At 42.7% G+C, this 12,304-nt stretch overlaps 1 protein-coding gene across 1 annotated transcript; it reads left to right on the top strand.

Annotated features, from left to right (window-relative positions):
- The first annotated feature begins 791 nt into the window (after positions 1 to 791).
- On the top strand, positions 792 to 6,061 carry LOC124120750 (short-chain collagen C4-like). The gene is made up of 4 exons (XM_048395741.1): positions 792 to 951; positions 1,126 to 1,278; positions 2,466 to 2,537; positions 5,561 to 6,061. Exons 1-4 carry the CDS (start codon positions 846 to 848, stop codon positions 6,031 to 6,033), a joined length of 804 nt encoding a protein of 267 aa, XP_048251698.1. The 5' UTR covers positions 792 to 845; the 3' UTR covers positions 6,034 to 6,061.
- The last annotated feature ends 6,243 nt before the right edge of the window (positions 6,062 to 12,304 follow it).

The raw sequence follows: 12,304 nt of genomic DNA, 5'->3' as shown, positions 1-12,304 counted from the left end.
CAAGTAGCCATGTTCCCGTGAATCCGTATGACCCTGAACCTATGTTAACTGGTACCCAAGTAGCCATGTTCCCGTGTTACCGTGAATTCATATTACCCTGAACCTATGTTAACTGGTACCCAAGTAGCTGTGTTCCCGTGTTACCGTGAACACATATTACCCTGAACCTATGTTAACTGGTACCCAAGTAGCCATGTTCCCGTGTTACCGTGAACACATATAACCCTGAACCTATGTTAACTGGTACCCAAGTAGCTACGTACCCGTGTTACCATGAATCCATATAACCCTGAACCTATGTTAACTGGTACCAATGTAGCCATGTTCCCGTGTTACCGTGAACCTAGGTTGTACCTTGAACCTGCGTTAAGATAGTGGCCAGGTAGATTAATCGACCTTCCTTGAAAGTGACAAAATCAGAAATGACACCCTACGCACGTGAATAGCTCTACTGTATACGGAACATGCAAAATAGCTGATGTTTTGGGGGTGTTATGTTTTCCAGATATAAACGTTCTCGTATACCATATTTGTTCTAATACTTGCTGTTAACAAATATATTTCCTGTTCACCTCCCGTTTTTAAGAGTATAAATCCAGAGTATGCATTTGGCAGCTAGTGTCCGTATCGTGTTGTGCACAACCTTTTCACCGTTTTTCATTTGGAGCTACATGCATTGCATTGATGATATCTGCTATGGCTGATAGGGTGTGAAGGCAATCATGTACTAATGAGAACACAACACGGACGATAAACACGATTTCCATAAAATCATCATTGTGTCAGGTGCGGCTGTTGCTTTACACGATACATCCTGGTCACATGATACCTTCATATAGGCCTTGATGACAGCAGTGGGTGAATACACAGCATACAACACTGCAGGCAATACCATGATAGGGAGATTCAGCCTTCTTGTAACAATCACTGTGTGGATTGCCATACTACAAGGTGTGTACACGTCTTATTTTCTAAAATTAATAATCCTTTTATACTGCAATTGTTGTACAAATAGAGGGTCTAACTGTCTCTATATATTGTTCAATATATGTAAATTCGATGAGACATAAGGCTAACTTATACATGTCATAAAAGGTTAATCATATATTGATGGTCATTTCATAGGTTCCAAAGCTTCATCGGAAGGCAACCGCTCAGCGACAATTTACAAATCATACCGAAAACTGATCCAGGAAAATGAGGCACTGGTTGAAAGAATGAAGACTTTTCTGAAGACAAGTGGTATCGATGGATCTGGATGTGGATCGGGTAGTGCAGGTAAGCCACTTCAGAGGAACACATTATCTGGAAAATCCCTTCAAATAGAGAAACGTCAATGAGGAATTCATTGTATAGACTTCTTTATGTACCGAAAACCCGTTGCTGCTATGTTTTAAGGAAAACTATTCTTTAGCGCCATTGTAGTTATGTCATCAGATAAACTTGCTTTAATACCGTTGTAGCTTTGTCTTCAGGTAAACCGTGCTTTAACACAATTATCACTATGTCTTTAAATAGACTACGTTTTAAAATCGTTGTAGACAGCCTTCAGGTAGACTTTACTTTACCACCTATGTCTCTTGGGAGGTTGTGCTTCAACGTCGTTGTCGCAATGTCTTCACGTAGGCTGTGTTTTAATATCGTTGTAGGTATGCCTTCAGGTAGACTTTACTTTACCACCTATGTCTCTTGGGAGGTTGTGCTTCAACGTCGTTGTCGCAATGTCTTCACGTAGGCTGTGTTTTAATATCGTTGTAGGTATGCCTTCAGGTAGACTTTACTTTACCACCTATGTCTCTTGGGAGGTTGTGCTTCAACGTCGTTGTCGCAATGTCTTCACGTAGGCTGTGTTTTAATATCGTTGTAGGTAAGCCTTCAGGTAGACTTTACTTTACCACCTATGTCTCTTGGGAGGTTGTGCTTCAACGTCGTTGTAGCAATGTCTTCACGTAGGCTGTGTTTTAATATCGTTGTAGACAGCCTTCAGGTAGACCTTACTTTACCACCTATGTCTCTTGGGAGGTTGTGCTTCAACGTCGTTGTAGCTATGTCTTCACGTAGGCTGTGTTTTAATATTGTTGTAGGTATGCCTTCAGGTAGACTTTACTTTACCACCTATGTCTCTTGGGAGGTTGTGCTTCAACGTCGTTGTCGCAATGTCTTCACATAGGCTGTGTTTTAATATCGTTGTAGGTATGCCTTCAGGTAGACTTTACTTTACCACCTATGTCTCTTGGGAGGTTGTGCTTCAACGTCGTTGTCGCTATGTCTTCACGTAGGCTGTGTTTTAATATCGTTGTAGGTATGCCTTCAGGTAGACTTTACTTTACCACCTATGTCTCTTCGTAGGTTGTGCTTCACCATCGTTGTCGCTCTTCCTTTAGGTAGACTGTGTTTAAACATCGTTAACTTGATCAAATAACGAACGAATGCAACAAACGTTTGATGTGAACACCTTTTTTCAGCTGCCTCCGGAGCGACATTTGTTCACTGGGGACGGGCGACGTGTCCAAACACGACATCGCTCATTTACTCAGGTTTGTGTATAATGTGCAATTCGATCTTAATTAGGAAGTACTATCTTAGCACCTAATTTACGATATTCGCGTGAAGACCGAGGCTGTAATTGAGCTGACGAGCAACAGAAACTACACAAAGCCAAATACCGGCTCAAAAGGATATTACAAATGTAGCGTTTGTAATTACGCAATAAGCAAATGTACAGCACGGGTTCAGCGAAACAATGCAATGGCTCCGAAAATACAGGACCTAGAGGTTCTATGAGGTGAAATAGGGCTTAACGTCGCGTTTAAGGTTATTGAACTTATAAAGCGACGTGCATGCACGTGTGTGTGGCTGCGTGTTGAAGTCCTGACTAATGCCGATTTTATATTGCTAAACAACTGAGAAACCATGGCGCATTGAACAGTATACTGACTCCAAGCCCCTTAATGCAGAGCGCCAGGCATTGTGACAACGTGTACCATATTTTAACGTCTTTTGGTATGACCTTTCGTTCTCCGGGCAGACGCTCTACAAAAAGACGACTGAGGCTAGAAAGCCAAGAAGGCAACAAGGACATTAGGGCGTATTGTCAGTTTGAAGTAAACACAATATGATTGAGACTAAACTTACTCTGCATAGATGTCATTGAAATGATCACAGTTGTGCAATATCACGTGTCTTCCCCACTGACCCTACGGCACAGCCACACACGACGTCTTGCACAATTCGTTAGACGTCGCGTTACGTCATTCAGTATTTTTATACGCCACATTGCTCAGTGAGATTAGTGCTATCCGTCCGTGACTTTTTACAAATTCCGACCCAAATCATTATACAGCCGTCTCCGTGCTCGTCCCTGTTCTGCTAACGTTGTACAGTTCGCGCCTTGCACGTCGATGTTGACATGTGTTTTCCCGGTGTGTCTCAGTGCAGTGAAGCTTTTGACAACATGTCAAAGGACAGTTGATGCTGAAGTGCTTCCTCGCACAAATAATACGCAAAACAGAATATACGTTAAATGTGATGATCCATAGTCTGCATGGCTCTGTGCCCTGTCTGCAGGTGTCGTGACAGCACCCTGGTGATTGTTGCACGAGTGCCCCAAAGTGTCCAGCAGCGGTGTCCCATCTGGCTCAAAACTGAAGTAATTCAATGGCCCTTTCTCTCTGCTCTGCCGATAAACCTGGCGTGTCCATTGCTGGACCACTTACTGTCCAATATTGTGGTTTATACCCACATGTATTCTATGATCATGCAGCACGTGCATTTTGCTGTGCATTAAGTATTACACGGATATTAAATAACCAAAAAGCACGATTTCAAATTGTACTCTAGTGTATAGCATTTTTGCGACTGTTTTTGCATGTTTTGGAAATATATTTTCGAATCCAAATTCTAATAATTTGAATTTGGTAGAGTTGGTTTTGCTCGTTAGTTTAGTATTGTTGGGAATGTTCATTTGAATGTCACAATATATCATCTTTAACCTGGAGCAAAATGGCTGCACCATGGGGTCATGATTATGTCTTTGTTATCTATGGTATAATGTAATGGACATTCTCGTGATAGCGTGCTTTTCTGCCAATTGTTTATACAGTTATATGTTAATATTTTTAAAACCACGAGAACACGAGAAAACGAGAACGTGAGATCACGAGATCGCGATATTTCAATGCCGCGATCTGACGACCTTGCGTTGTCAAGCGCTTCTGTGCCAATTGCCTGTGGAGTCATCTAGAACCGGGAGCACGGGTGGCTCAGTCGTCAGAGGCGTCGCAATTGGCTGTGTAGAGTTGTGTCCCTTGGACGTGTCAGAAACCTATGATGGTTGGTTTCATCCAATGTCAAGCTGACAAGCCGTGATATAACTGAAACATAAATACTGTTCAAAGCATTTTTAAGCCAAACTCATTCACTTATTCAGCGCTATGCAGGCCCTAAATTGGTGAACCTTTCCAATATAAGCATGCCTAACACGCGGGTAATAAGGCCACAATAAAGTAATAGTTAGAGTTTGATTGATGTTATTTTTAAATGGAGGCGGGATGTATTTTATTTTTTCTAATCGAACTATTTAAGGCATCCGTGAACAATTACTGGGCATTACATGGATAATGCGTGTTTGAGAATTCTATGTCATGTAAAGAAAGGAGTTTTGTAGTCAGGCGGGCGGGGATGACATTCCATGAATTATTGTTTATGGCCTAAAGAAGCGAATATGTTATCGTGTAAAACATCTGACGAGCTCGTTTTAGCCGAACAGTCAAAATTGTTCTGTGAATGTTTTCACTGTCATTGAACATTAGTGTACACAATTTCTTTGTCAGCTTTCATTGAGTATGTTGGGGGTTCTAATTTAAAGTACACACGAAACTTTCTTAACGGTAGAGGACTTGTGATCATTACACAGCATTTTATTTAGTAAATTATAAATGGTATTTTCAAGCTGAGTCATAGTTTTGCTAAATGCTACTTGGAAATGAAGAGCATGAAAGAAGCATGGCCACAGGACCAATAATGTGCGGTTGAGCCTTGACCTTATGATATAACGCATGCGCACGGAAAACGTGTAAAACGCGAAAATGCGAGAAAGCGATTTCGTGTTTTTGTGGCCTCATTTTACAAGTCTAGAATGCTTGATTGCGAGATTTTACGTCATGTTTAAATGTCGTGGTGTGGTCTTTACATAAAAACGGCTATGTTTAAAAAAGGTCAAGAATGCGAGATCACAAGAACGCAAGATTTTGGCCAAATCTCGCGATCACACATTCTCGCACTTTTGGCCTATTATGCTCATTTACAAACGTCGTGATCACGAAAATGTCCCTTTCAGTATTCCATCGTTAAAACTTGCACATGTGTGCTACTTTGATCATTCATATTGCTTGAAAATTGCACAAATGGTGTAAAACCTTACTTACTCCTGCAAATAGTCAACTGTTTAATCAATAAGACTAAGCTGAGCCAAACGATAAAGGGAGTTTATGATATGGCTAATTTTCTATCAGCCTGTGTTAAGTTTTCCATTGGCGATCAATCGTTGATACATTTGCAGGATATACAGGTGGAAATTACTACAGTGCAAAGTCTGGTGCAGCAACTATCCTATGTTTGCCCAAACAGCCTCAGTACGTAGCCTACTCTCTTTCAAACCAAAACCAGGCAACCATCCACGGCGCCGAATATAATGATGCCAACACATTTCCTGATTTCAAGAAAGTTCAACACCAGAACGTCCCCTGTGCCGTGTGTCAAATGAAGTCTGAGGCTCAAGTCCTGATGATTCCGGCGAGGAACGAGTGCTACCCCGGGTGGAAGATGACGTACTGGGGCTACCTGATGGGGGGTGCTTACGACAGGGCCTCCAGTGAGTACATCTGCGTGGACAAGGACCCTGGTACCACCGAGGGCGGCCACCGACAGACGTATGGGCAACTGCTGTACATTGTGGAGAGTAGATGTGACTCTCTCCCTTGCCCTCCGTACAAGCACTACGGGGAGTTGACCTGTGTCGTATGTGCAAAATAAATACGCAGACCATGCTCTCATGTCTCCAGCCCTTGTGTCATGTCTCTTGTTGCGTTTCGTGATCTATTAGAAAAGGATAACTTGTTTGAACGAGTATTAGTAATAAGATTGGGGATGCGTCGTAGGATGCAAGAAGGTGGGGACTGTATACTACATCTAGATCGGGATTGTATCCTACATTCTGGTGGGACTTGTATCCTACATCTAGATGGGGACTGTATCCTACATCTATGTTTGGACTATATCCTACATCTAGATGGGACTGTATCCTACATCTAGGTTTGGGCTGTATCCTACATCTAGATGGGGACTGTATCCTACATCTAGGTGGGGACTGTATCCTACATCTAGATGGGGACTGAATCCTACATGTAGGTTGGGACTGTATCCTACATGAAGGTGGGGACTGTATTCTACATGTAGGTTGGGACTGTATCCTACATGTAGGTGGGGACTATATCCTACATTTAGGTGCGGACTGTATCCTACACCTAGGTGGGGAATGTATCCTACATCTAGATTTGGACTGTATCCTACAACTAGGTGGGGACTGTATCCTAAATGTAGGTGGGGACCGTATCCTACATGTAGTTGGGGACTGTATCCTACATGTAGATGGGGACTGTATCCTACAAGTAGGTGGGGACTGTATCCTACATGTAGGTGGGGACTGTAGCCTACATCTAGGTGGGGACTGTATCCTACAAGTAGGTGGGGACTGTATCCTATAAGTAGGTGGGGACTGCATCCTTAATCTAGATTGGGATTGTATCCAACATCTAGATGGTGACTGTATCCTACATCTACATGGGGATTGTATCCTGCTGTAGGTGGGGACTGTATCCTAAAAGAAGGTGGGGACTGTATCCTACAAGTAGGCGGGGACTGTATCCTACATCTAGGTGGGGACTGTATCCTAAAAGAAGGTGGGGATTGTATCCTACATGTAGATGGGGACTGTATCCTACATCTAGGTTGGGACTGTCTCCAACATTTAGGTGGGGTCTGTATCCTAGAAGTAGGTAGGGACTGTATCCTACATCTACGTTGGGACTGTATCCTACATCTAGATGCTGACTGTATCCTACATCTAGGTGGGAACTGTATCCTACATCTAGATTGTGACTGTATCCTACATCTAGGTGGGGACTGTATCCTACAAGTAAGCGGGGACTGTATCCTACATCTAGGTGGGGACTGTATCCTACATATAGTTGGTGACTGTATCCTACATCTAGGTGGGGACTGTATCCTACATCTAGATTGTGACTGTGTCCTACATGTAGGTGGGGACTGTATACTACAAGTAGTTGGGACTGTATCCTACATGTAGGTGGGGACTGTATCCTACATGTAGGTGGGGACTGTATCCTACATCTAGATTGGGACTGTATCCTACATCTAGGTGGGGACTGTATCCTACAAGTAAGCGGGGACTGTATCCTTCATCTAGATGGGGACTGTATCCTACATATAGTTGGTGACTGTATCCTACATCTAGGTGGGGACTCTATCCTACATCTAGATTGTGACTGTATCCTACATCTAGGTGGGGACTGTATCCTACAAGTAGGTGGGACTGTATCCTACATCTAGATTGTGACTGAATCCTACATCTAGGTGGGGACTGTATCCGACACGTAGAAGGGAACTCTATCCTACATGTAGGTTGGACTTATCCTACAAGTAGGTGGGGACTGTATCCTACAAGTAGGTGGGGACTGTATCCTACATGTAGGTGGGGACTGTATCCTACATGTAGGTTGTGACTGTATCCTGCATGTAGATGGTGACTGTATCCTACATCTTGATGGTGACTGTATCCTACAACCAGAAGGGGACTGTATCCTGCTGTAGGAGGGGACTGTATCCTGGTGTAAGTGGGAACTGTATCCTGCTGTAGGTGGGGACTGTATCCTAAAAGTGGGTGGGGACTGTATCCTACATGTAGGTTGGGACTGTATCCTACATCTAGATGGTGACTGTATCCTACATCTAGAAGGGGACTGTATCCTGCTGTAGGTGGGGACTGTATCCTTAAAGTGGGTAGGGACTGTATCCTACATCTAGGTGGTGACTGTATCTTACAGGTAGGTGGGGACTGTATCCTGCTGTAGGTGGGAACTGTATCCTGCTGTAGGTGGGGACTGTATCCGAAAAGTAGGTAGGGACTGTATCCTACAACTAGGCGGGTACTTTCTTACACACCTGTCGGTGAGACACCCATTTGAGATAACTGGTATCAAACATATGTGTGAGATCGAATTCCATGCCCGTGATTGGCTACTCCATGGTGATGACCTGAGGTCAGATGATGACGGACTACTTTTCTGATTCTAAGTCACTGATAAGTTGCTGCTGCTTCAGTCGAATGTTCACCGACGCCTTGTTGAACCACATGATCGTGTAATAAGTGATAATAATAATAATAATCTGCGAGTTTGTTATTATTATCAGTTACATTATCTGCTGTTATGTCAACGTTATCATTTTTTAGAGTGTAAACCCCCTGGATGCCACAGCGACACATATGTCCCTCCTCTTCAACCCTCACTTCGTAGTCAAATAAAATTCAAATTACATCACGCATTCGATATTTACTCGAATAATTAAAGTAGAAAAATAGCATATTAGTGATCACGGGTATGAACTCACTAATAATTCTGAAACGTTGCTGATAAGCCTAGAATCGTTTAGAATGTTTTGGAAAATACGCATTCACGAACGCCGAAGTGTACGTTCCACCATATTGGATTGTGTTTACAAAATAACCGGTTATGAGACGCCTATTCGATCAGGAATATTTCAAACTCAGATGCTATACATCCATCCCTGAATTCCTGAAACAAATGACAAATTTGTCACCAATACAAATTATCTAGATGAAATCATGCGAAATAAATTAGGTGTGGAAACTAATACTGTGCTCGGAAAACTAAACTGGCTGAAACGTAAACAAGGCAAAATATTCAGATGTTACAAGGTGTTGCATGTTTTGAGGTACTTTCGTCTAATTGTTGCATGCATTGGCTCAATCACGCGTTTGAGAGTATTCTTGGGAAGAGTATCGTTGCACTAATAATGGAATTCCAAATATAAGCATTACAATCATGTGGTAAATTCAATAGAAACCGTACAAGTGTGACGCCCTGACTGACGCTAAATCACGCACAACGACGACGGTAGTTATCTGCATTTCTGACTAATTCTCTTTGTTACATTGGATGAAATGGTAAACAAATAACAGTACGCAGATTGTCAGAATCTTTCTGATTACTTACGTGACACATTTACACAACGAAAATCCTCCACTGTTGTCAGTGTACACGCCATTTTGCAAAAGTCGGCCACCGGTAAGTGTCATACGGAAGTAAACATTGTTGTACATATTAGGTGATTTCTTTGAGTTGTAAACTTTTAATTCGGCATCCAGCGTGTTCTTTGTCTTTGTCTTGTTTGCATTATCATCGTCGCCTTGATAATCCACTGACATGGCGGAAACCTTTTTGTGTAAGGTCACATTATTTATGAGTAGTAGGCACTACATGAACGACGTCACTTATAACACTGGTGTTATGTATTAATGCGCCACTGCGATCATGAGGATATACAAAACGCATCGATCCGATGCCAAAAAGGTGCGATTTTAGGGTGTACAGAATACTGCACTCGTGCCTGTCAGATACCATTGATCTTACAACTCGTTGTTACAAAGCGTATCTAACTCGCTCTCGCTCGTTTATAGGTTTTGAAACATCTCGTTGTAAGATCAGTGGTATCTGATAGACACTCGCGTAGTAATCTCTATGTATCCTACATGTAGGTTGGACTTATCCTACATGTAGGTTGAACTTATCTTACATGTAGATGGTGACTTATCCTACATGTAGGTTGGACTTATCCTACATGTAGGTTGAACTTATCCTACACGTAGGTTGAACTTATCCTACATGTAGGTTGAACTTATCCTACATGTAGGTTGAACTTATCCTACATGTAGGTTGAACTTATCCTACATGTAGTTGAGGACTTATCCTACATGTAGATGGGGACTTATCCTACATGTAGGTTGGACTTATCCTACATGTAGGTTGAACTTATCCTACATGTAGGTGGGGACTTATCCTACATGTAGATGGGGACTTATCCTACATGTAGTTGAGGACTTATCCTACATGTAGATGGGGACTTATCCTACATGTAGGTTGGACTTATCCTACATGTAGGTTGAACTTATCCTACATGTAGGTGGGGACTTATCCTTCAAGTAGATGGGGACTTATCCTACACGTAGATGGGGACTTATCCTACTTGTAGATGGGGACTTATCCTACATGTAGGTTGGACTTATGCTACATGTAGATGGGGACTTATCCTACATGTAGATGGGGACTTATCCTACATGAAGGTTGAACTTATCCTACATGTAGGTTGGACTTATCCTTCAAGTAGATGGGGACTTATCCTACAAGTAGATGGGGACTTATCCTACATGTAGGTTGAACTTATCCTACCTGTAGGTAGAACTTATCCTACAAGTAGATGGGGACTTATCCTACATATAGGTGGGGAATGTATCCTACATATAGGTGGGGACTGTATCCTACATGTAGATGGGGAATGTATCCTACATATAGGTGGGGAATGTATCCTACATATAGGTGGGGACTGTATCCTACAAGTAGATGGGGACTTATCCTACATATAGGTGGGGAATGTATCCTACATATAGGTGGGGACTGTATCCTACAAGTAGATGGGGAATGTATCCTACATATAGGTGGGGAGTGTATCCTACATATAGGTGGGGAATGTATCCTTCATGTAGGTGGGGAATGTATCCTACATATAGGTGGGGAGTGTACCCTACAAGTAGATGGGGAATGTATCCTACATATAGGTGGGGAATGTATCCTACATATAGGTGGGGACTGTATCCTACAAGTAGATGGGGACTTATCCTACATATAGGTGGGGAATGTATCCTACATATAGGTGGGGACTGTATCCTACAAGTTGATGGGGAATGTATCCTACATATAGGTGGGGAGTGTATCCTACATATAGGTGGGGAATGTATCCTTCATGTAGGTGGGGAATGTATCCTACATATAGGTGGGGAGTGTACCCTACAAGTAGATGGGGAATGTATCCTACATATAGGTGGGGACTGTATCCTACATATAGGTGGGGACTGTATCCTACAAGTAGATGGGGACTGTACCCTACATATAGGTGGGGAATGTATCCTACATATAGGTGGGGACTGTATCCTACAAGTAGATGGGGACTTATCCTACATATAGGTGGGGAATGTATCCTACATATAGGTGGGGAATGTATCCTACATATAGGTGGGGACTGTATCCTACAAGTAGATGGGGACTTATCCTACATATAGGTGGGGACTGTATCCTACAAGTAGATGGGGACTTATCCAACATATAGGTGGGAGTGTACCCCACATGCGGGTGTGGATTCTGCATGGAGGAGGACAGTTGAATATGGCTTAGTTTCCCAAACTTCGTCTCGTCCCATTAGCCATAAGGTGGGTTTGTCAGGTCTGGAGACGTTCTGCTTTGGTTCGTTGCGCATGCCCGGTCCAAGCTTTTATAGACTGCCGTTATTTGCACATTACTGACTGAGGCGTTATATGACATTTACCCACTCACTTTGGTCTGATATCTTTGACTGACCATTGAGAATAATGTACTTGTTGTGCGGAGGGTAGCGCACCAGCAAAATGATCGCGATGAAATATATCAAATGAGTACGGTCGCCACCGTGGTACTGTTGAATATAGTTGAACAACGTTAAACATAGTTCTTCACTCAGACCAGAGGTAATAGTAAACCAAAACGAAAGTAATAATCGAGGTAATGCACATACGTCTAGAAGAGGGTAAAATAACGTGTTTATGATAATACCTGGTGTACTTTAAAAAATCAGTTCAACAAGCACAGGTAACACACACCCGGACTTATTGTGGATGCGACCCCAGTACAGCGATGACGGAGATAACGCCATATGCTGCAGGAATATAACCAATGTGTGAAGCGTGCATTGTTTAATCGATGGCAAGAATCATGGGGGGGGGGGGGGGGGGGGGGGGGTGCATGCTGTGTTTTGAGACCAGATTCATATCACAATAACCCGTGTATTATCATCAGTGGATGAGTTGAGTTTATGATGGTTTTATCCAGCTGTATCACGGCGTGACAGCTGGTTTTGGGGAGGATATATCGATTTTACTCAGGCCTACAGAATTATT

This window comes from Haliotis rufescens, unplaced genomic scaffold (assembly GCF_023055435.1).
Source record: "Haliotis rufescens isolate VD_foot unplaced genomic scaffold, xgHalRufe1.0.p SCAF_14, whole genome shotgun sequence".
Lineage (NCBI taxonomy): Eukaryota > Metazoa > Mollusca > Gastropoda > Lepetellida > Haliotidae > Haliotis > Haliotis rufescens.
Note: the sequence above shows the minus strand (reverse complement) of the source record. Positions and strands in the feature narration are given on the sequence as shown.